General features: G+C 42.2%; 3 protein-coding genes across 5 annotated transcripts; 1 reads left to right on the top strand and 2 right to left on the bottom strand.

The window, feature by feature from the left end:
* Positions 1-28: 28 nt before the first annotated feature.
* cmpk1 (cytidine/uridine monophosphate kinase 1) lies at positions 29-5,997 on the bottom strand. The gene is made up of 6 exons (XM_022755194.1): positions 5,737-5,997; positions 4,110-4,256; positions 3,017-3,169; positions 2,818-2,894; positions 2,415-2,511; positions 29-929 (listed from the first exon to the last, which is right to left on the bottom strand). The coding sequence occupies exons 1-6, from the start codon at positions 5,878-5,880 to the stop codon at positions 891-893; spliced, it is 657 nt and encodes a 218-aa protein (XP_022610915.1). The 5' UTR covers positions 5,881-5,997; the 3' UTR covers positions 29-890.
* Positions 5,998-7,023: 1,026 nt separating this feature from the next.
* LOC111229037 (protein FAM78B-like) lies at positions 7,024-10,075 on the top strand. Its single transcript, XM_022755193.1, has 3 exons — positions 7,024-7,358; positions 7,570-7,849; positions 8,547-10,075. Exons 1-3 carry the CDS (start codon positions 7,024-7,026, stop codon positions 8,787-8,789), a joined length of 858 nt encoding a protein of 285 aa, XP_022610914.1. The 3' UTR covers positions 8,790-10,075.
* A 1,056-nt stretch (positions 10,076-11,131) lies between these two features.
* On the bottom strand, positions 11,132-24,332 carry LOC111228858 (UDP-N-acetylglucosamine transporter-like). 3 transcript variants are annotated; one of them, XM_022754957.1, is made up of 8 exons: positions 24,249-24,332; positions 19,444-19,693; positions 19,093-19,247; positions 17,267-17,389; positions 16,949-17,120; positions 12,547-12,665; positions 12,281-12,414; positions 11,132-11,583 (listed from the first exon to the last, which is right to left on the bottom strand). In XM_022754957.1, the coding sequence occupies exons 2-8, from the start codon at positions 19,643-19,645 to the stop codon at positions 11,466-11,468; spliced, it is 1,023 nt and encodes a 340-aa protein (XP_022610678.1). In that variant the 5' UTR covers positions 19,646-19,693; positions 24,249-24,332; the 3' UTR covers positions 11,132-11,465. The 3 variants fall into 3 exon arrangements, with proteins under 3 accessions (XP_022610678.1, XP_022610677.1, XP_022610676.1); XM_022754956.1 differs by lacking the exon at positions 24,249-24,332 and adding an exon at positions 20,994-21,068; XM_022754955.1 differs by lacking the exon at positions 24,249-24,332 and adding an exon at positions 21,037-21,057.
* Positions 24,333-24,818: the final 486 nt, after the last annotated feature.

The raw sequence follows: 24,818 nt of genomic DNA, 5'->3' as shown, positions 1-24,818 counted from the left end.
AATGGGCAAAACAAAGGGGGAAAAGAAGTCAATGTTTTCACCTTTCAGCTTTATCTCCAGTCCTTCAAGAACATACAGTTCAGATTCAACACATGTTCATTTTTATCTTCATGTTTTCTCTAAAGTATGACTAGTCCCAGGTGTCATGGCTATGATGAAGCACATCCACGTGTTCCAGTACAGAGTTAAATATTCAGTCAAAGAATGGGCCATTTATCAGAGTGCCTGATAACTCCACATGGCACAAAAGCAGTTCTGAGTATTCAGGTCATGCCCGTGTTATGAGAAACATGACACATGCATTTTATTTGGATGACAGACAGGCTACTGGCTGCTCTGTAAAGTTCTAAATCGATCCTGGTCTGTCAACATCAAGTCAAACAACTATTTGGTCTGAAGCATTATGGCTGCTTCCAATGACATGATACTCTGAAGACATCAGTAACATACAGTGGGGTCCAAAAGCCTGAGACCACTTTCCCATTCACTGGAATGAGAAACTGTATTCAAGTTTTTGTAGTGACTTTTAGGACTATAAGTGCCTTTGATTAACAAAAACATCTCTCTAAACTAATTATACATGTTGTTCCTATGCAAAGGCCTCAAACTATGATGAAAGAGTGCAGTGCAGATGAGCTGTGAGCTCTCCTGAACATGAACTAGTTGATCACAAATAGCTGCTAGGCATGTCTACGCCTCATTCACACCAATACATATTGTACACAAACTCACAAACAGTGCTTCAATTATAAAAGGCATGGAAAACAAAAAATATGTAATCAAAGTAAAAGTCATATGTATGGACATAAACTTATTATATAGTGTACTTGCAGTTGATAAAAAGGAAACTAAAAATGTAAATGAATGTTGATGGCTGCTGGGAAAATTCATCACTCTACGCCTAGGATGGTTTTCACGTCAGCAAACACCTGGAAGAGAAAAACAGGTAACTTTGACTTATGAGGACACAAACATGGAGCTTCAGTTCAGCTCCAGCTGAGAAATTTCAAAACTTGAACTAGTCCAAAATAGCCTGAAGCGCTGCACATATTTATAACTACGATCACAGGGCCGATACCAATACCAATTATTGGTAATCAAGGAGACTGATAACCGATATTTGGAACAGATATGCCAACGCAAAACTACTGTTGTGTAAGGACACTCACCTGGGAACTGATTCAATAACACTGTGGTTTTACTTCTACTGCAGTAAAAAGTCTTTTCAGTAACAGTAGTCAGTGACCGTTCACCTGCTGACGAGCTGCAGTCAGCAAACTGTCTCATCTCCATTCACTTGAGTTTCTCATACTAGTGGCATTTATTGCTGCTCTATTGTATCACAGGTAATGCTTCCTTTTCCTTATCACAGTGACTAACTACCTGCTGTACATTTAAACTTACACTAGTTCTGGGCCAGCACTCACAGCTTTCTGCTCCTTTTAGCGACTTTCACTAATTCAGCTGTTGTTTACATGCTGTTCAGTTCAGTTAGTTACTTTAGCTTAGCAGTTAGCGCTCTTGTAACTTCAGTGTAGAGGATTGTGATGTTAATTGCAACTTCAGTAATGTCTGCTGTCTTGCCATCGACACACAGCTCCGCTCCTAAACCGGAGCAGCTCGTTAACCGCAGCTGTCTGTGTCAGTCTGTGTACACAGCAGCCTTCAGCATGATAGGCTATTACTCATGACGTATAACCAATCACATGGTGCTGTGGGCGGGACATTGCTCCAGACCACAGAGGGCTGACCACAGACCAGAGACAGGTGGCTGCATCAGAGCCAAAGTAGTGCATTTTTAAAGAAATTCATTTTATCAATTAAAAAAAAAAAATGTTACTGATAATAGAAATATTTTACCACTGATAATCGGCCAGGCTGATAATTGGTAAATCCCTATAAAAATGGTTCAAACATTTCATTTTGGGGATTAATCTTATTAGTTATGGTAACATTTGACTCATCAATGTCATTACAATTTACTGACCGGAGTATTTTCCCATGTCCCACAGTAATTAATGGCCATGAGCCTGAATGTAGAGCCAGTCCTCTGTTTCCTCCTCTAATTTATTCTCCAAAACCTTTACAGACTTTGTTGGTAGTTTGACTACTAACGTGGGGCTGAACAAAGCCTGGTAAATTCTGCAGTCTGACAAACTTTTTATTATGTGGTCAGTCTTTATTTAAATTCTTCATGTAACGGCTCAGTGCTGAAGCCAATATGCTGCTGCCCCGAGCTGCATTTGAGTCCAATAGCCAAAAGGAGCTGGTATCAATTGGTGGGAAATCCCTCATATCACTCTACTTATGTTGCTCTTTAAATCATACTTTCTACATTTTGCGCATGCAAAAGTTTAAAGAAGGGCATCCATATCTACATCCACATTTTCCTACACTTGATATCATTTACTCACCTCATCCACTGAACGAGAGGCGTCTACGGTGCGAACCTTCCCATGTTTCTCATATAGTTCAATGATTGGTCGTGTAGACTGCAGGTAGGTTTGGATTCTGCATCACAGAAAAATATGCCTGGTTATTGGGGTCAGATGACACAGGGGACTCAAAGGAGACACAAATTAGGTCAAAAACACACATGCAGGTATCCAAGTCAGTTAAATGGGTCAGAGAAATCTATACTGATCAGACATGCTTGTTGTACTTTGTTAGCGACAGAAGGAAATCAGTACATGAAATCAATTGTCAAAAGCAGCAGAACATTTTTGCAGGGAGTACGCTGATAAAAAAGCAAAGTACATTCTCAAATCTGTGATAAGGTCTAAAGTAATGTATTTTGCTTGTATTTCAGGACTCTACCTTTTCTCCAGGCTTTCTCTGTTGTCATCTGTGCGCCCACTGCTCTTCCCTCTTTCTAGACATCTGTTGATGCACACCTGTGTAAACAAAGGAGATCATGTCATGTCTTCAGTGTAAAGTAGATCCTAGAATATCAGCTCAGCTGTATGTGACTAAAAACAGCTGGAGGGGTTTCAGCTTTCTAGTTTCCATGACCTACCTCATTGCTGCAGTCGAAGAAAAGCACAAATTTGACATCTGCTTTGCCCTCCATTGCAGTGTTCCACCCCTGAAGGTTGTCCTCGTTGCGGGGGAAACCATCGATGAGGAAACGGAACTTTTTCTCATCTTTCACCATGGTCTCTTCCATGGCCTTGAGGAACAGGGATAAACTATTTTTTTGATCCTGATCTGAATTCATTGAAAGAGCTAACTACTCAAATGACAAATCAGAACCTGATTCTAGACAGACAATTCAAAAGTGCAATGACACACAAATTCTGTGTATATATATATATATATATTTATTTATTAGGGGGGATTTATATGTACTATATATATATATATATAAATATACACACACAAAACCCTGTATCATAGTGCTGACAAACTAAGAAAACTTAAATTTTAAGAAAAGTGTACAATCTCACAGTGCAGCTGGGATCTTTTTTCACAGTTTCAAAACACATTACCGGTGTTCGAACATTAGCTATGATCCATGTCAGACATGGATTGGATTGCAATTAATAAAGCATAACATTTTTTCAAAAAACAAAAGCAGAGCTGCTACTAATTATTTGCTTCAATATTATTAACAACTTTAAGTCATCGTTTAGTCTTTGTCAAATATAAATGGCATAATTGCCAATTATAAGTTACCAAAGTTATGTTTTCAAATTATCTATTATGTGCGGCCAACATTATGAAAACCAAAACATTTTAATCTAACAACAGCAAGAAACACTAAACCCACACATTCACAAGGCTAAGAGAAGCAATTGTTTTGTGTATTTACTTAATAAAATACTTCAAAAATGAACAGATGTCACCATTTAACATCCTGAAATTGACTAATAGACTCTTTTCAGCACTAAACATGAGACGTGAGCCCAGATATTGGCATGAGTAAAATCAAAATTCAAAACTTTTTTTTTTTTGCAAAAAATCTGTCATCACAGTAAAAGTTTAATATTATGTTGTCTTTTTTTTTTTTTTTTTGAAGTCATTGAGTTGCATACGGTAAACTGTCTGCTCAGGATTGACTTCTTGTTAGGCAACACAAACCTGATTTGCAGCCTGTATTTGGTACACACCTTCTTGAGTAAATTGATGGTAATCTCCACAGGGACAATTTTGCCCTCCTTGATGTAGTTGGCAATGAGCTGTCCGAACTCTGACCCTTCTCTAGCCCGCTCTGCTCTCAGCAAGTCCCCAGCTGACAAATGGGTGTAGTTGTAGTTCTGAGACACAAAAACACAGGCAAGTTTTAAATATGACAACTTGATCTAAGGTGATTAAAAAACTCATAAAACAAAGCATTTTGAGATTAGTCACTGAGTGAATTTCCAGTTAGGTGAAAGTCAGAGTTTTTTTTTTTTAAGAATGTACATTTGTATATTCATATTAACCTTAAACCTGAACAGCAAGGAGTACCGCTTTTCCAGACAGGCTAATTCCTCCTCACTCACAAGCCAGGAAAAAGTCAGTCCGTGTGTACAGAATAAAAAGAGCCTCTATGTATAGCAGCCATTCAGGACTGACCACCGTACTTGAAGGGTGGCAGCCAACACCCAGGAACATCCGTGGACAGTAGTAGTTATAAAGTTTGTCTTGTATGCTCTCTCTCATTCAAACACAGGCACATACATACACAGCAAAGAATGATTTGCCCCCAGTAGAGCCACAGCTTCATTAGCTTTCATGACTTTAACTTTCAGACAAACATCAAAGCAGAATTCTTTAGTGTTCTGGCTTTCAAAACTTTTTGGGAGGCTTGTTAAAAATAACTTTTTGTCAAACCCATGCTGCTTCTTTAGAATAGTGTGTGAAGCAGTAAACTAATTATGTTAGAGAAAGCTGAAAACAGTAAGACATAACATTTTTACCATTTCAGTCTTAAAATCAGGAATGCACTGTAGACATATCCATTTTATAGGCTGATGTTGATTTATTTCTGATTATCAATAAAAAAAATTAAAAAAAAACACAGCAATCACAGCACATCACAGAATACTTGGTGTTGAGAGTGCATAACTGCAGAAATTACAACACAGACTAAAAAATTAAAGTGCTAAGTTGAAGTAAATAACATTTGATCACATATGTTGGGTCTTTATCCGTACATCTGGGTTGGGTGAGGTAAAGGATCCTCAGCCAATACATGTCTACGTCAGCATATGTTTCTGTTTGCCAACAGACAATGGTGCAGTTGCCAAGTGCATGCCAGACTTACATCTGACCATTACATAATCTCAGCTGCATAGATAAGTCAATGATAAGGTTACAACACGGGCCAAATGTCAATAGGCTATCTGCTCCTGTCTCTGTTTGTACTGTGTGAAGCTAATAAATAGATTTCCATTTAGTCTAGTTACAAAGAAAAACTTATCAAACATTAACAAAAATCAACGCGTTGGTTTTCTGAACAATTTAAAATATATAAATGGGACTTTTGTAGCTCATGTATGCCAGACCGGCTTGTACATCAGCACATAAACTGGACAAATAAATATTGTGTGGCTAACTAGCTAGCTTGCTAATATACTGGTTCATTTTAGAGGACAACCGGAAGTAAATGCATTTGACACTTTACCTCACAAAAAAGCGTAATTAACAGCCACAACCACCCTAAAATTCACCAAATAGCATTTCCATTCCGATATGCTAAATCCTACTTATAAAAGTCGGCAGTTTTTTATCGTCCTTTGCCATCTCTCCTACCTCCACGATTTTTGAGCACTGGGTTCCTTTGCCGGCGCCAGGCCCGCCCAGCACGAACACAACCTGCGGCTTCATCATCAGCGACGCCCGGTACAACAAGCTCGGCACCTTCTGAGACAAGCTACCGAACAAACGGCCGATCATAAACCAGCACGACCAGCTGCAGGCGTGAAGCGGCGGGGTTGGGGAGGGGGAGCAGAAATAATAAGACGAGCTGGCCGGTGAATGCGTGTCAGTGTCGGTGGGTAGGAAGTCGCGGAGTCAAACGACACCACTTCCGGTGTTGACTTCAGCGACCAATGGAGCTTCCACAGAGGCGTGATGCTGCTGCTCGTAGCCACGCCCACTCGCACTTGTTATTTTTTTCAATGCAGCGGTCGGGTGACGCCCCTCCCCTGCCTCTCCAGCATCAGCACCTCCAAACCGAACAAGGCGACCCGCGGCTCGAAGAGGATGCTCTCCGGTCCGTGATGCTCACCAGCTCGGAGGAGACACAACGATGAGACGACCAACCGAGAGACGGCTGGGTACAGTCACTGTTTTCTGCACGTTTATGCTGCCTCGCTGCCTCCATTCATGATGCACCATTCATGCATCCCCAAGAATGGAAGCCCAGAGCGAGGAAAACATTAAAATCGCCTTTTATAACCCCGCTGTCTCGCTTTTATAAGCCACATTCTCGCTCATTTGATGAAGCCTCTTTTCATGTAGGTCAAAGATATGAAGAGCCCGATTTTATCTTTTGAGGGCGCCGCGCGAATGTAGGGCTAATAATACGGGAAAGCCAAGCAAACAAAAGGCATCCAGCCCCCCTCCTCTGACGCACCTGGCTGCCCTGTCGCCACTTGACATGACAGCGCAGAGCCGGGAGCAGAGCAGCAGGATCAAGGGGCACCGACGTGCAGCCGGACGTGTGGACTCGACAAGGAGCAGAGGAGCCTCCGGACGCACGGCGGAGAAGCAGCAGCAGCCCAGGGGTGGCCGGATTGCAGTTTCTGGGGACGAGCGCCAAGGGCAGTGCGGCAGTCAGCAGGCAGACCGGGGGGAGGAGGCTGCGGAGATCTGTGATACTTCCCCCTCAGTCCCCACTGCGCTCTCACCTCCATATCATCCTGAAAATATGATGTTGGATGCTTTTAAGCTTGATCAATGGTGACTGTGATACCCCCCGCCCCCCCCATCATTTTCTCTCTCTCCTCTTTTCCCCCTTCCCAACCAATCAGTGATGATGGGCAATTAAAAGATTAGATCTGCTCTTCAGGCAAGGGTGGAACCCGGAGGGGACTGATGTGCATACTGGCCAGGTATCATCTGCTCCCTTCTTCTCTGGTTTTGCTCATTTTGCTTGTCGCCTGCACTATGGGCTGTATTCAGAGCATCGCATGCAAGCCCCGCATCAGACGGGAGAACATTGTGGTGTATGAGGTGTCAGCCTCTATTGACCAGTGTCCCACCATCATTGAGGAGAACTCACCGATTGTGCTCCGTTACAAGACACCTTACTTCAGGGCCTCAGCAGGAGTTGTGATGCCACCAGTGCCCCGTAATGAAACCTGGGTGGTGGGCTGGATCCAAGCTTGTACCCAGATGGAGTTCTACAACACCTATGGTGATATTGGCATGTAAGTCTGTAGAAGACACCATCAGACTTTAACTTTTTGTTCAGTGTGTGTGTCTAGGTGGGTATGTGTTTGGATGTGCACACCTCCTTTCTGTTCTGCTCACTTACACACACACAAACTCAGAACATCTAGACCCCAACTCTGCACCTGCCACTGCCAAAAAAAGCCTCTCATCCTCTCTCACTCTGTCCTCCTCCGTCCACTGCCGCAGGTCCAGCTGGGAGTTACCAGAGCTGCGAGAGGGTCGGGTCAAGGCCATCAGCGACTCAGATGGCGTCAGCTACCCCTGGTACGGCAACACCACTGAGACGGTCACTCTTACTGGCCCCACGTCCAAACCGTCCCGCCTGACCGTCAGCATGAACGACAACTTCTACCCCAGTGTGACCTGGGCAGTCCCCATCAGCAACAGCAACACGCCCATGCTGACCCACATCACCAGGGACCAGAGCTTCATCACCTGGCTGGTGGCCATGAACTCCGTCACCAAGGTGGGATGAAAAATAAAAAAACGCACATGAGAAACAAGTTTGTTCCCACATGCATCAAACTCATACTGTATCTTAATTATCTTCAGAAATCAAAGTGTCACAGAGTCATCAATATGTTTTACCCAGTTTGAATGGAGAACACTAACTCTTAATCTGTAGACGCTGCACCTGCATCACACACAGACTGACTGCGATGTAATCAGCTCCTCCTGCTCTTTTACTTTCTGGTGTAAAGTTACAAAGTACCTCATCACTGCCTTCAACTCTGCTGAATATGACCCCTGCGATGGCTCTTGATTGCAAGGACTTCAAAAGTCAGTCCAGCATAAAATGTGTATCAAAATGCCCCCAGTGTTTATGTGTTGTCTTTGTGAAGTGTAATGTTCTATCCAGGCTATTTTAGAGAAGACGTGCTTTCCTCATTGTTGGTTAATAAGTAAAAGAACAAGAAAAGATCACACCAGTCTTTGTTGTGTTGGCTGCTCAATGCAGAAATGAGTGTTCAGGGGACAAAAAACTGGCATTAAAATTCTGTATCTTAGTCAAACGTTCCTCTGTGTTCAAATGAAATGATTATATCATTCATTAGGATGCACATTAACTACACATCTATTAGCAGTAGAGGACAAAATGAATAATCAACTTCAGCCTTATACAGTATTGATGATATTAATCTAATGCTGCTCTCCTCTTCCAGGAGCGTATCGTGTTGCAGACGGTGCGGTGGCGGATGCGGGTGGACATCGCCGTGGATCCAGACATGCCTCTGGGCTCTCGGGCCTCGTTGATGGGTCGTCCCTACCAGGAGCAACCGCACATCCTCAACTACCAGGAGCCCATACCTCCCAACGCGCTGGGGAGGCCAAACGCCAACGACGCCCAAGTGCTAATGTGGAGGCCACGGAGAGGGGCTCCACTAGTGGTCATACCGCCAAAATAAGAGGGTCAAGTGGTTACGCAGACAGCCAAGTTGAATTGTTCCCTCTTGCAGAAAAAGGGCCAGTGAAGGTGGTGAAGTCATGAAGCCTATCAAAGAAGAGACAACTGATGGTTTCTCTGCTCTCAAGACGCCAGCGGCTCATTATCCCTAAGAGATTAAAGTGGACCATTAAACAAGCCAGAGAGGATATTACATCACAGAATGGTGTCAGAAAAAAAAAGTCTACAATGAACTAGTGTCAAAGGCCTGGAGTTGCATCAATGCTTGTTTGGCCCCTGACAAGTTTTGGACTGTATTGAAAGAGATCTGCCTGCCTTTTAGTGAGGAAGGAACACTGTTTTTAGACGTACCACAGAGGTATTAGTCCACAACGAGAACTGCATCCTGCATCCTTATGTAGATCTTATTGCATGAGAGAGTGAGAGAGACAAAAAAAACTGTCCTTGAGAAGTTTAAGAATAGCATTTGTTTTGTATAACTTGATACCTGAAGACATTTTGATTGAAAAGTCAGCCAAAAAAAAAACAACTAAAAAAAAAAACAACCTACGGCTGGTTAAACCTCGTCAGTGCCAATAAAGGCCTTTCAGCACACTCAGTACCAGAGTTAAAGGATGTATTCAGAAAATTTAAGAGACAAAAGTATTATATTATTATATATGAATCTTTTTAGGTTAAGATGAAACTCATACATCCATCAGATTGTATTAAGAGCACCCACTTGGCATAAAAGTCTGGAAGAAAAAGACATCTGCTGTAGTTTTCACTGGAGTTTTGCTAATACACCAAACTTATGCACAGACATTTTCAAGTCTCTGTAGTGCAGCTGATATTGTATTCAGACTGGGTGACAAACCATCAGAGATGAGCTGGACCTGTTACCACATTAAATAAATAATGTCAGCGATGCTTTCAATGAGTGCAGTGTAAATGACTTGGAATCGTGCCATACAACAAATTTAAAACAAGAGGGTGATAGCAGCGAGGGCCACGTCGTATATCATCGCTGAAATGGGGCCGAACTGTACTCAGACCAAGGGTAGATTTGATGTGGCACTAATCAGGCCATGTTGCACTACAGAGTTACATAAATCTACCTACAGTCAGGGAAATCTAAATGTACTCTTAACAGTTTCCTTGATGTGGAATTAAACCAGACTGAATTTTGGCAAGGATTGATTTGGGATATGTGCCATTTTTTTTAAAAACCCTGGTTCAATGAGCTCACACCACATCTCATATCCCCTCATATCACTGACATCAGTTATTTTGCAGCAGGTTTCTGCAGACAATCACAGATGAAGGCCATACTGTGTCATCAGTCCAAGTCTGTGGCTGCCACTCCACACACGAGTCACATGACTCATCCTCCATCTGTGCTTCTCTCCAGGTTCACGCCTCACCTTCCCATCTGCCTGCTCTTTTCCTCCCCATCACGTCCACCTCAACACACACTATGTCCATACTAAATATTCTCATTTGCTCTGAAATCTACAACTATGCAAAGATTGTGACATAAAAAAAAAAAACAGCAAGAAAAAAATGGCAAAATAATTTGTTCATCTGCCTCAATTCTGTTTTTGTCAGGGTCATCGTTGAATAAAAATGTCTGTTACTACCCTGTAAAATACTCAGAGGTTAAACTAGGTTATATTAATTCAGTGTCTACAGTTGTTGCTGCACCGCAGCTCATTCAGCCATCTGTTGCTATAGAGACTGGTTTGGTTTTTCTGAGTGCACTGCAACTGGAACTGGAAAAACAGTTCAAAATATTCATGGGTGTGCCTACCTCTGTGTGTATGCATTAGCATGTGTGTGTGTATGCGTATGAGGGTGCACACATACACACTTACAGCTCCGATTCATCCATTCATTTCACTTTGAAGTGACAAACAACATCAAGGCAGAGCTGGTTGTTTCAGCATAAAAGATGCCTTAATTTATTCATTTGTTCTTAGATTATTTTGCATTTAAATAACATTAAAATGAGATCTTTTGATATAAATACTGAGACTGAGAGCAGCAAGGTCAAAGCAGTCACATCCCATTTTATCTCATCTCATATAAAAAAGGACATTCAGCATCTTTGAACAGAGGTAACCCCTCCTCTTTGCAGCAAGTTTGCTCTTCATTCCGCCACTAGATGGAAGCTCTGTCAAGGATTTTTCTCCTCTTTGAGGCAGGCGCTATCAGCGTCATTAACACCCTTTTTGGTTTGTAAATACATCCCTTCTCCCATATCATATGACACATACAATTTACTTGACTGAAATAGATAACTATAAAATAACATTTCCCAGCATTCATGTGGCCGTGGTTTCATCAGAATCTCCTCCTGGTCCCTTTAAACTGCAGGTACATTTTTATTAGACAGTTCTGTCACAGAGTATGTTTGTTTTACTGCAACAATGTGTGTTGACATGTCAAGCGCCACAGTTCACCTGTAAGTGTTTCATGAGAGAAAAATGTATTTCACGTTACTGACCCCCATCTTTTGCGCAAAGCAGTATTCTCTCCTACAGGAGAGATGGGGCGCATCCAGTTTTAACAGTCGCGAGTCAATTGGCAGTAAACGGTTTGATTATCTCCACATTTCCCACATTTTCAATTTCCACGTGCCAAACTGGCCGTCACAGTTCACAGAGTCCCGCTCTATGCTGTCCTGGGCGGCGTCTCTTCAGGTAGCAGAGTTCACTGAGGTGTTTGTCTGGTTGGTGCTGCCACTGGCAGGTTTGCTCTCGTAGCCGTACAGAAATGTGGCAGCAATAACCAGCACTGCCCCTACGAAAAACACCCTGAGAGAAAGACAACAACGGGAACAGGACAAAAAAAAACAGAGAAAATACAGAGGCGTTACAAGTGGATTCAATAAACAAACAACTGCGCTCTCAGTTCATATCATGCAAGCAACAGTCTACATCCAGCAGCTGTGTGAGGTTGTACTTAGCCACAGGGCGCTTAGTTCAATATCAGCATGGTAAACAATGACAATGCTATCTCAGATGCTCAGCTGGTAAAATGTTTACCATGTTCACCATTTTAGCTTAGCGTGTTAGCATACTAACATTTCCTAATTACCTCTAAACATAAAGTACAGCTGAGGCTGATGGGAATGTTGTTAGTTTTGCAGGTATTTGATCATAAACCAAAGTATTGGACAATCCAAATTTTGATCTGATGATGGTGCTAGAGAAGTTACAGGATGATTATCAAACTGAACTAAACAAAATGTCTGAGCTGAACTTAATCGCAATTCATAGTTGAGATATTTGATTAAAAACCATGGATGGAAACCTGATGGTGGCACTAGAGGAAAAGTCAGGAAATGTCTGCACATAATTCCATACTAATAATTCAATAGTTGTTTAGACATTTCAGTTTGGACCACAGTCGTGGATTGATCATATAACTGACTGACAGACATGGCTAAAAAAGCAAAGAGAAATTAGAACCAAGCCTTGGGGGAGTGTACATGAGCATGTGTGTGTTTACCGAGTTGGATTAAAGTCCTTCAACAGGAAATATGAAATGAGAGTGGACATGATGATGGACAGAGAAGTGGCGAATCCTTTGAGGATGTTGTCTGCATATTTAATGACCACTGCGACCACCAGCCCGCCCAGAGCCTGCAGACAGAGAACAGAGTTTTAAGCAGTCTTGCATTCAGGCAAAAGCTCGACATGAAGACAAACCTACACAAAAAAACATATGCATTTTAACATCAGCTTCACATATACACAAATGTATTTTGACCAAACCTGTAAGACAACAACGGTGCAGGTAATAGTGTTGTAGCCCTGAAACATTCCCGACTCTCTCACCCTCTGGCCGTCATACACTAGCATTCCTGAGAAGCCAAACACAAAGCCGAACAAACCTGGGAGAGACGAGAAGAGACAGAGATGAGGTTTCTGTTGGACAAGTAGCAGTTTCTACCGTTCTTGTTCAAAATTTAAAACATTGCAAAGGTCGACAGGAAATCATTAAGACTGACAAAAGGCAAGAGCTGAGAAACAAAGACATGATGACATGAGGTCACTAGCTGAACTGTAGTTTAGAGTTTCAACCAGACAGATGTCCTTAGAAGTTGTTTCACTGCATCTAACTGCTGGCACTAGAGGTCTCTCTCTCTCTCTCTCTCTCTCACACACACACACACACACACACACACACACACACACACACACACACACAGAGTTAATGTGTTATCTTTTAACCCCTCGCCCTCTGACTGTGCCTCTGGCAGTCATAAAATAAGTCGACCTCATTTAGACAAACTTCTTCTGACTGAGAATGTTGCCAAACCAAACTTTAGTTGTTGTGTCTTTTCTGTTTTAAACCAGTATATAACATTTTTTTTCTAATGTAAGTTCTTGTGTTCATTGAGGGGATCACACACTGCATGAATTTTTGTATGGAGATTGTTGTTCTTGTGAAAACTGTGCACTGCTTTGCGAACAACATGCCCTGAATAACCAGCGATGTTAAGGTCCTCCTCAAGAAGAAGAAGGAGAAGAAGAAGAAGAAGAAGAAGAAGAAGAAGAAGAAGAAGAAGAAGAAGGCCTTCAAAGACAAGAATCAGGCACAGAGGGACCTCAGACTCTGCTTGCGAAAGGCTAAGGAGTCTTACAGGAGGACGATGCAAAAGCTGTGTTACAATCCTGCAGGTGTGCAAGAATAAAAGAAACAACTACACTACAGCAGCTGAAACAAAAATAACACACCACCTGCTGCACCACTCTTACCTGTCAAAAGACATACCGCTCACTGATTGAAGCATCTACATGTGGTGCTGAAAGCGAAGTATGAAGCTAACAAAAAAATCTATTGTCCAGATCCCAGAACCACTGAACTAGTTCTTCAGTCGAGCTGACGTTACTTTGCACCAAAACACGAGTTCACTTCCAGAGCTGACTATCACACGTATCACATGAGTTAACATTGGAATAGAAAGGCACAGAGACGTTCTGCTCACATTAAATCACAGCTGCAACTGGTAGTTTCACAAAGCAACTCGAACAATGGATCAGACGGGCCTGTGATTGGCAGCTGGAACCAGTCAAAAACAAGAAAAAAAACAAAAAATAAAACAGGGAATACTGAGCTCAAACACAAGTGGCCTGTCTAGCACTTTAACCAGGGAGGAATCCCCCTGGAGGAGCGGCTGACATGTTGATCAAGGAAAAAACTGCCCCACAATGAAACTGTGAAACACAGTACGAAAGGCTGCCCGACCGCAACAGTTGCAGGAGAATAACATGAGGGAGGTGTTGGATGGTACGTACTGACAAATAGATGGTAATGTGGAGAGAGCAAACTACTTCAACCTTTTCTATAACTGGTTCCACTGCCCTGTTCCAGCTTTTAACAGCTAATGTCTGTCTAGCCATCAGCCCCCACACCTCTGCTGTTAGCTGCTCATGCACCCTGCCCCCCAGGCTGCCAGCACAGAAAACACAGCCCCCTCTCCCCCCTCCTTTCATATATCATCACTGCTGAGGAGACCAGGAAACACGGCGTGGCCAAAACTATTGCAGGCCTGTGCCGCTGAGCTCGGGGGGGGAACCCCTTCAGCACCTCAGTGAGGGTCCTCACACTGTGGAAGAAATCACGCCTCAGCCCCATGCCTAAGGAAGTGTGGCTCAGCGTGCTAAATGACTTCAGGATGGTTGCATTAACACTGCATATCTGTCACCTCAGGCCCCGGGTTTGACCTGTTCGCCCACCGGGGAAAGATGATAGAGGATGATCGAAGATGCCTCTACGTACTCCACCAGGCCTGCTCTCAGCTGTACAAGGGAAGTGGCGCTGTGAGAATCACGTTTTTGATTATTTCTCCAGTGCCTTTAACACCATACAGCCCCTCTCACTGAGTGAAAACCTGGCCAGGATGCAAGTGGACTGGCAGACTATATCAGGCTGAGGGACTGCACATCAGAGACTGTGGTTAGCAGCACTGGACTGGAGCACCACGAGGGACGGTCTTCCTCTCCCTTTACATGTTGGGCTTTAAGTACATCTCAGAGACCGGCTACACGCAGACGTTCCTGGATGACACTGCCAGTGTGGGGTGTATCTGGGGTGGACAGGAGGCTGGGTGGGTGAGGGCAGCATTAAAAAAGAGAGACGTGATGCAGCTGCATAAGCTGGTCAGGCGAGCTGTGGTCAGCATGAGGACGGATTCTCTCTGGTGACTGCGGCAGAGAGAAGCAGCCTCTGCAAACTGCTGTCTATTATGGACAATGACAGTGACCCACCGCACATCACCATAATGAAGCAGAGCAGTGTGTTCAGTGGTAGGCTGCTGTCACAGAGCTGCTCAACGGACAGACTCAGGAGACCCTTTGTCCCTGGAGCCATTAGGCTTTTCAACTCTTCCCAGTGGAGTCAGGGGGGGAGTTGAATACTCGGCCTGATGCTCTGCTCTCTGTTTTTAATGTCACTGTTCATTATCTATCTTATCAAATGTATCATTTAACTTATCAGAGAGGACGTTCCAAGAATTACTCTGTTGTTATTACATTACAAACAACTAAGGCAATTGTATTTGCTTGTGATTTACATGTTTTGCAATCACCTTACAACAAAATTTTATCGGACAGCTTTTCCTGGTTTTATGTTTTATTTCTCTTAAAATTCCTCTGTATCGGTTTTTAAACACCTGATTGTTTTATCTGTTTTTCTTTTCTTTGAAACCTATTGATTTTATTTCGTTGCTGCCTTTGTCAAGAACTTAGACTTTGAAAAGTGCTCTATAAATACAGATTATTATTATCATTATTATTATTATAGGGATGAATGAGCAATTCTTCACCACCAAAGGCTTGAACAGTGAACAACTTAATAACAGCCACGCCAACGCGTCTTCAACACGTCTCTTCTCTTGAAGTCTAGCAACACTGAACAAATATTATTCCTTTGAACTTCAATGCAACAGGAAATCCAGTTTCGGTGACACACCTAACGCTGGCTAACCTGTCTGTAGAGAATTTGACTAACCTGAGGTGCCAGATGGTTCGTGAGAAACCAGCTGCCTCGCAAGGTTAGAATTTGAGGATTGATGTCCGGACTAAAAGCAGACCTCTTGAATTAGTCTTAAAAATCCTAATCTGTATCTCTCAATTATGTCTAACCTCTCTTGGCCAGGAAACCTGTCTGGCTTGTGATGCAACTATTTCAGTAATCGTTACTGGCGTTACTGACATGGCTGTGGCAGGCAGAATTGGATCCCATTCATTTATCAAGTTGTATGAATGTTATATTCCCTGTCCAGTTCATATCTGACCCCTGGAAAATATACTTTAAGGAATTTAATACACTTCAGTCTGTGCTTGTTCTTTTTTTATGCTCCCAACAATTGATGGATCAATTTGTTCTCAATGCATACACATTAATTCAGTTTCTGCCTCAGTGTGGAGTGATGAGGTGGTGTGTTGATGACTGATTGCGGGCAGCATCTAGTGAGCATGTGAAAAACGTTGGCTGCTTCAGTGTAAATGTATTCTGTGGCAGGTTTCATTTTTCCCTTCAGTGTACACAAGCAGTGTTCACTGAAAACCTCCCCTGCACACTGAGCGGAGAGCACGTACTGGCAGCTGTCTAAGCAGCTAAACCCTCAGCAATGAACAGTCACTGTAGCTGTCTTATCCTCTCCTAACATGTTTATTAAGGAATTAATAATGGATGCAAATTCAGTGTTATGAATACTAAAATCTCCACTGGTTTTTTTTTAATGATGTTTCTCTTTGGAAGGGGATAAAACAAAGTATTGCAGAGAATTTTTTTTAATAAAACAGCAAACGAGAAAAACTTCCTCATCTCAACATGGGAGTTGGCCATACAGAGGAACATATCATAAAGGCTTTCAGCTAGTGATAAGAAGAGCCATGTTGCAAAACTATTTTTTTAGTTTTTAAGGTTGATTGGGACATTACTGTAATAAAAACAGTATTCACTCTCTCTGTTTGTCTTCACCTTCAACACCTTCATATCTTTATATATGTCAAGGAAGCAGTGAAGTTTGCAAATGACCATGAATTTCTGTTGGTGTGACAGGGGGAGGGTTGGGGTTGTGAAAATAGCCAAAACACCTGTAAAGCTCAGTTAGACAAAACCCTTATTCGATATTATCTCTCTTACACAGAGGTCATAGCCACTCACCCAGCTGTATGTTACGGACCCACACACTCTGTTTAGTCTCCTTGAGGATTTTTTCAAAGTAGACTCCTGCAAAGCCGCTGGACACACAGGCCATCAGCACGGCCATCAGCCCCACAAACTGGGAGCCTGTCGACAGGACCGTCTGCTCAGAGTCACCAGACTCTGTGGGCCACTGTGGAAGTTAAAACATTGGGTCAAATATAATGCGCAGGGACAGCAAGTCCATCTGGGGATTGAATAAAGTCATATTCATCATACAGAAACAAACAACAGCTACACATGTGTATTTGTTAACACCATTTCAGTGTCTGCTGGTACCTGCACTAGAGTGACTCCAGCCATGAGGAGGAGCAGGGAGAGCCACTGGTAGAGGCCCAACCTCCTCCCCAGCATGGAGACGGAGAACAGCGCTGTGGTGAGGATCTTCAACTGGTATGTGACCTTGGTGGAGAACAGCACAAACACAAAAAGTAAGGTCGTCAAATATGACAAGAGAATATCAAACACACATCCCAAGTAAGCCTAGAATGGTGACCATAGAGGGCTGAAGTCGGCCGCTCCTGTAGCCACAATCCATTACAAGCAAGTTGTTTGAAAGTCAAATGACTTCTAATGGAGGGTTTCTCTAAAAGGCTGAAACCATAGGCTGTATATAGAAACTGAAACATGATACTGTCGTTTTCTATCCAAACACAAAGATAAATGAATATTCACTACTGTACTGGATTTGAACACCCCATTTTTAAACAAGAAAAAATCTAAAATATCTCAAAATATTATCTTATCATTTCCACATTTCTTGCCTGTACTGTAGTGGAACCCAATGGGATATTCAATCAATATATGCAAAAATCCACAGAGCTATAGGGTTCAAAGGTACGTACTGCCTTCAAATATAACTAATCTAACGAGTTTGTATTTCATAAAAAGGGAAGTCAAGAACACACTACTCTTGGTGTTTGTGCAGTTTAAGTTGTGAGAAAGCAAATTGCTATGTGACAAAAAGTAGAAACTAACATCATGTCATGTTCTCTTTTCAAAAATAATAAATGTTTTTGCTACATATCAGTGTTATGCTAGGAACTAAAAAAGTAACTGGGCTCCAACATCTAAAGGAATAGTTATGATACCACTGATATCACTCTCGTGTCTGTGTGCTAAGTATGGGTAGACATAGCTAGCTAGCATAAAGACAATACACAGGGAGGAACTGATAGACTGGCTTTGTCCAAAGGGGAAAACATCCACCTACCAAAATTTGTTTAATTGATGCAAAAGCCACAGTGTGAAAACTACAAATTGCAAACACACACACACACACACACACACACACACACACACACACACAGGCAGGAGAAAAGCTCCTCCCCACAGATCATGACACACACGATCCTTTTAACTGCATTGTTGCATAAGAAACGCCGCCACTCTTATCTATGAAAAGCATAAAAAGCTCTACATTATAAATTCATGAGGTTATTATAAAGATCATTTCTACAAAATTGCTTGTTGATTGGTGGAGAAATGCACTTCAGGGCTGAAACCAGTTTACAGTGGTTTCTTGCTGTTTCCCCCTGCTCTTACACTTTATGCTAAGCTAAGCTAACTGCTAGCTGCAGCTTCCTGACCACAAGAAATTAAGAGTGTATCGCCTATCTCATCTCTCAGCAAGAAAGCAATTAACTGTATTATCCAAAATGTCAGTTCTTCACAGCTCATGAACTCTGAGCTACAGTATTAGAATATCGGCATGGCACCATATCAGTCAGTTAGACACAGTACACACAATTTAAAAACACTATTTCTCAGGATTTTTCCTTTTTTTTTTTTGGTCTGATGTAAAAACTTATCATCAGAATTAAAATCCTTTGTAACAATAATTAAAACTGACCACAGCCACTTTTCTTTGTGATGAACAAAACCAAACACTTTATAGTCCACATGGGGTCAGTAGTTGATACTAGTATCTCTAAATGTAATTTGAGGGCAATTACACATCAGATAGGGATTTAAAATATATATATATTTCAGCCTACTAAGTGCTTTAAATTCATGACTGCAAGACAACTGGAAACTCTACTGATATCAGTTCAAATACACACACACACATGCAGTGAACTTGAACCAGTGCATTAATGTGTAACCTGGTAGGTGGCTGCGTCCAGGTTGGATAAGGCAACATAGAGCAGATTGTTCTGCAGTGTGTAGATCCCTGCAGGAATGGCCAACTTCAGAGTCTCCATGGGCTTGCTGACAACCTCCTCCTTCAGCAGCTGCTTCATTGCCTGCACACTGAAATCTGGCAGAGACAGAGAGTGTGTTGTCAGTAATGTAACCCGGGGACCACCCATGGAGTGAGGAGACAAACAGGAGATACAGAAAGGTGGAGGTACATTTATACGAGACCTTGGACCAGTAGTGCCACCCGGAAACTGAGTAAAAAACAAACAAACATGTGAACTTCTCACACACGCTACTCGCAACTTTCTACTCACTGTTCTCCCTGAAGACGAGGAAGGTGCAGACAAGGATCTTGAGCACCTCAGCCGACACCACAGCGGAGGAGGCCAGGTAGCGGGGACCATCTTCCTTTAGGGTGCGGGAGTATCGCATGGTGAGCACCAGCGAGGTGGTCTGCAACACCAGCACCCCCAGAGACAAATACTTCAGCCTCAAGTGTGTGTGTGACGAATACATGACCACTGTGGAGGACTCTGTGTCCAATTCAGCAGACGACGATGGAGCCTTTAGGAGAGACAGAAAGAGAAAGAGACAGACAGAGTGAAGGCAAAACAGGCATTAGACAGTCTGAAGAGCCTGAGGAAGAGAGAGTGACTGCGGAGTGATCGGGAGTGCTGTTCAGTAGTTAAAGGTAGTTAAAGAGAAAGTTAATAGGTCCAGCCTGAGGCAGTGCGGGGCATTCCTGTGACCGGCCTGCAGTCCTGGAGCAGCAGGAATACAGACTAACAATAAAAGTGAAGGGGGGGAAAAAGCTGACAGAGGGAAAACCATGTATTTTATAGTACAACTCAAACTCAGCTGTCACATTTTCTATACTTCAGAAATCTGTCCTCCAAAAACAGAAACAACCTGCTGATGCAGGAAGGATGGACTGGTAAATCATTGGTGAAGCTGAAACTGCAAGTGACCAGCAGTTTGTCTACACTGAAAGAAGGGAAGTGATTTGCACTAAACTTGGTGGAGGGATGGGGCATGGGCCAGGGAAGAACCCATTTTATTTTAGGTGCGGATCCGGTTAAAGAGGTAGATCCAGGAATTTTTTTAATGAATAATTTCCTTAACATTGTGAGAGCATTTTTCAACACTTCTGAATGTTGTAGTAACTATGGATCTTGAGGTAAAAAAAAAAAAAAAAATCAGACAATTATCTGGATCTGGTGGAAGAAAATGTTTTGCCTTGGCAGGCAGAGGAATGCACTCTACAAGTTTTATCATTTTTTTTATCATTCATTTCCTTAAAATTGTGGGATAGAGCATTTTTTTGACATTTTTGTCAATTTCTCTGGAAATAATGTTTGAACCCTGAAAATAAAAAAATCAGACATGATAACAGTGTTGAGATCTATGACTTTTACAACTGTACAATTTGATGCAGATCCAAATAATGACCTGGACCTCACAGACAGGTGAGGGCTTGTTTGGTCTTGGCAGAGGTATGTGCTCTAACTGAGTGCTACTCTGGATTTACAGCTCTAGTTACTAGTTGCTTTTCAGATTAAGATTTTACATAAAAAACATACATTGTTAAATGATAACAATAATATACTTTTACTCATAATGAAGGGCAGAACTTTAACTTGTTAGGGAGCATTTGTAGGTAGTTGTTATGGTACTTTTACTTACATAAAGGATCTGAATTTGTCTACCACTGGCACACACATGCAGACTTATGTTGTGTAACAAAATATCAAAGATGGAGTACAACAGTAATAAACAAGTTTGATGTCATTTTGTATCCGATCTATTAGCCCTCAGCAAAACACCAACAAGAGAGCTCATTGTCTAGCTGTTATTCATAACCTACCCTGCATGAATGGTTCAGTTGAGGGTGATGAGATAATCATTACCAGTCTCATAACTCCAGCGACTTGAAGTCGTACTCTCTTCACTGTTTTGCCTTACATTTCCTGACTGAAGCATTTTAACTCTGAACAGCCACTTCCACTTTTCTTCGTCACCTCATCAACATGCATCCCATTCTCAAAAGTAATTGTGCACAGAGGGCAGAAGCTTTAAAGAGGCAGACCATACTGGGTTTCTGCAGCAGTTTCACTTGTAGAGTGACAGAGTCTGCTCTTCGAGCAGTGGGAGGAACTGAGGGAACTTCTCTGGTTTTGATTAGATGAAACTGCAGGGTGGGACGGCTCAGGTGGACGGTTTGCATCGTATGATCATTAACTAGCCCCTGCCAACACCACTGCCGCTGTTAGACACCTCTGCACAGGCTCTGACTGCCCATAACTTAGTTTGCATTTCATTCCCACTGTTACTTTAAATCATTATTCGTTTATTTCGAGCACACAGAGAAGTTATTTAGTGAAAATAATGGGAGAGAATGAGTAAATCTGCTCTCCCTTCTACTGGAGACAAAGTCCACTGAGCCACGTCATAAAAGGGTTGTATAGTTTCTACTATGGTGAGCAATGCACTTTGTAAAAAGCGGATGTAAAACAAACCACAGAGAGTTGACAGAACAAGAGGTGTGGTGTGTTCAAAACAAGGACTTCCTTATGTAGCAGCTCTGCTCAGCAGAGGGGCATGGCTGCACAATCCCACCCCTGTGTGTGTGTGTGTGTGTGTGTGTGTGTGTGTGTGTGTGTGTGTGTGTGTGTGTGTGTGTGTGTGTGTGTGTGTGTGTGTGTGTGTGTGTGTGTGTGAGATTCTACACACCAACAAACTCTCCTCCCTCTCTCTCTCTTCACACATATCAAGAACAATATCGACTTTCATTTTCAGTTGCCAGCGGTGCACTTGTTCATAAAATCATCTGCTGTAATTTACGTGAGACAGCTGTAAGAATAATGAATATTTAACCTCAGAGCTAATGTTCTCAGCATCAGTAAATGAGACGTGTGTCTCACTCTAAAATGATCCAGATTGTCGTCCCATGTCGTCAAAGTAAATTAGGCACAGTGTGCTGTTTATTACGTTACAGAGATTTAAAGTGAGAGACACTGTGCAGTATTTCTAGTTACTTTTCAGATTAAGATTTTACATACAGAACATATGGTAAATTTATAAGAGAGGATGCATCGCTATAAACTTTTCAATAGTATATAAAGCAGTGAAAATTAGCTCCACCTCAGCCAACAAGAATATTAAAATACTGCTGACATTTCCATACATCAATAATAATAACAGAATCAATAATATAATATAACACTAACAGGGCAGGTCTGCATAATGAGTAACATAGTTCACTCTTAAACTTTAAGTATTTTGTTGTTAATACTATAATCTTACTTTTTTTGACTTTTACTTCTCTCTACTTCTGCCACCACCACAGACTATTTCACACTGTGCCAACATGATGCCACCAAAATAACACCACCGCTCCCTTCAAGTTACCAAGCACTTTATAATCTCAACACCATTAAACATGTCACACATGATTACTCCGATGTTAGCCTACACAGAGCTTTCTTCCCCGTGGCGTCCTACTCACCTGCCTTAGTTAATGTAAAGGATACTCTTCCTCCCTCCTCCTCCTACAGAAGGAGGGACAGTGACTCAGAGAGGCGAGAGACTCCCATATTGTTCTCAGCAAATCAGCTCCAACAGGCTCTGACAGAGATGCACGAACCTCCTCCACAAACCTGACGGACTGGAAGAGTGATCGGCCTCGCAGTGAATATCTGACACAACCTGCTCTCCTCAGGAAACAGGATAGGTGAGGAAAAGCACTTTCAGCTGGAATTAATGAACCAAGGACTTAAAGGTGTTAGATTTAAATGCCAATAGTCACATCAAACTGGTCACTTCATCTACTCAATACCATCTAAAAAATGTTGCAATAAAAGCTTAACCGTGTCTGTATTTCCGGTATATTGGATTACTGCATTCATCTATTCATAGGGCTTTCAAAAAAAAAAAAATGTCTTAGCAACTCTGTCTTATTCAGAAAGCTGCTGCTGGGGTCCTGAAAAATGAAATATCACCACATCACACCAGTTTTAAAATCCTTACACTGGCTACTGGTCACTCAGAGAACTGACTTCAAAATCTTGCTGCTCATCAAATCACCTCTGTGGCCAAATTACATCTCTGACATGCTTGTGTGGAACCTCCCAGTTGATATTATACAAGCCCCAACTCTGACCGAAGCTCTGTCAAAGCTAAAAACCTTTACACTGTCTATTCTACCCAGTAATGCCTAAAAACTCATCTTCTTATCTTAGCTTTTAAATTGAATTCATTTTAATTATCCTCTAGTTTTTAGTCACTAAGTAATTTTTTACCTCAAGCACATTGAATCGCTCTGGTGTATGAAATGTGCAATACAAATAAAGCTGCTTTGCCTCCCAAAGCAGATGAAGCATCAGGTAACATACGAAACAGATCGGTGACAGACTCGGGTCAAAGAGAGCAGTGTCTGTGGACCTGCTGAGGGTGGGGCCTCCACCCTTGGGACTGAGAACTCGGTATGCAGGACAAGGTAACTCTGCAGTAGTGAGGTAAACAGGTCTTAAATGTAAAGATGTTTCAGATCTCAAATGAAACTGAAATCCGGTTAGTGTGTTAAAATTGAATTACAACCCAACAAGCCATGCACCCTGAGCGGCCCACAGCTGGTGACGTGGATGTGTGCAGTGAAAACACAGCTGAGTGGCTGCTATCACCAGGAATCCTTTGTGTGGTTGTTTTATTGGGAGTTTACCTGAGCAAATATTTAACATCACAACACGATCAGGATGTGGGTCCGTCAGAAGGCAAATCAAAGTAGGGCAGGGAATGAATGGATGAATGGATGAATGCAAGAATGAATGAATGAATGAATTCCAGCAGCAGTTTTTCTATAAGCCCACATATCTAATGAGTCTGATTGCTGTTGGTTGCTGTCTACTGCTGAACGTAGCATTTAATCAATCTGCCCCTGAAGAGGGTTTGACAGATGGTACAGACTAACAAGATTACCTCTCACAGATGTCTCTGCAGACAGGATAACTGATGTGTTTATTTAGTATTTAACCTGTGTTTTGTAAAGGGATTGAGAGACTAACTTCTCCCCTCTGTGTCTGAAACAGCCACCTCTCAAACTCTCCATCACACAGTAACTTACCTGTAGGACCGGGTCTCAGTTGACGACGTGGATGGCAGTCTGCGGACACTCCTTCGCTGGATAGAAATCTCCTTTTGCCTCTTCTCTCTGTTTATTACAACACATAAAATTAAGACACAGTAAGTCTCTCACAGCGAAAAGTGGAAAGTTGTTGCGGCATACCTTAAATATAGGCTCCACTGGGAACGGACTCCCCCCACCATCCTGAATGAATGAATCCACATAGACCTCATACGCCGGAGATTTGCTGACACCTATCGGAGGGAAACATGTTGCTATAAGCATCATTAAACTTGAAAGCACTCACAGAGCGCACATGCATATACAAGCCAAACTTTTATTTAGCCTCTTCTTTTTTCATCAAAACTCAAAATGAAGAACCATTATGTTAAAACAATCCGTAGTCCATCTACGCAGGCGTCATGCATTCACGTAAAACAACAACAAAACAGGATTTATTTTTTGATTTAAAAAAAAACTCCTGCTCTGTTTTTTATGAATTGACGACATAATTGTCTAAAAAAGTCTGAGAAACTTTCTTAAATTTCTTTTTTAAATCCTGTTTTTCTG

The sequence above is a fragment of the Seriola dumerili genome, unplaced genomic scaffold (genome assembly GCF_002260705.1).
Source record: "Seriola dumerili isolate Sdu_G_001 unplaced genomic scaffold, Sdu_1.0 BDQW01000226.1, whole genome shotgun sequence".
NCBI lineage: Eukaryota > Metazoa > Chordata > Actinopteri > Carangiformes > Carangidae > Seriola > Seriola dumerili.
Note: the sequence above shows the minus strand (reverse complement) of the source record. Positions and strands in the feature narration are given on the sequence as shown.

Excerpts from the sequence above, each read along its gene's own strand:
- cmpk1 (XM_022755194.1), bottom strand. The coding sequence starts at position 5,880 with ATGATCGGCCGTTTGTTCGGTAGCTTGTCTCAGAAGGTGCCGAGCTTG. Across the intron at positions 2,895-3,016 it reads TCTTCGACTGCAGCAATGAG|GTGTGCATCAACAGATGTCT; the intron begins GTAGGTCATGGA and ends TTGTTTACACAG. Across the intron at positions 930-2,414 it reads CCTCTCGTTCAGTGGATGAG|GTGTTTGCTGACGTGAAAAC; the intron begins GTGAGTAAATGA and ends TTTCTCTTCCAG.
- LOC111229037 (XM_022755193.1), top strand. The coding sequence starts at position 7,024 with ATGTGCATACTGGCCAGGTATCATCTGCTCCCTTCTTCTCTGGTTTTG. Across the intron at positions 7,359-7,569 it reads ACCTATGGTGATATTGGCAT|GTCCAGCTGGGAGTTACCAG; the intron begins GTAAGTCTGTAG and ends CCACTGCCGCAG. Across the intron at positions 7,850-8,546 it reads CCATGAACTCCGTCACCAAG|GAGCGTATCGTGTTGCAGAC; the intron begins GTGGGATGAAAA and ends CTCCTCTTCCAG.
- LOC111228858 (XM_022754955.1), bottom strand. Across the intron at positions 17,390-19,092 it reads TGGACGCAGCCACCTACCAG|GTCACATACCAGTTGAAGAT; the intron begins GTTACACATTAA and ends TTCTCCACCAAG. Across the intron at positions 12,415-12,546 it reads GCACCGTTGTTGTCTTACAG|GCTCTGGGCGGGCTGGTGGT; the intron begins GTTTGGTCAAAA and ends CTCTGTCTGCAG.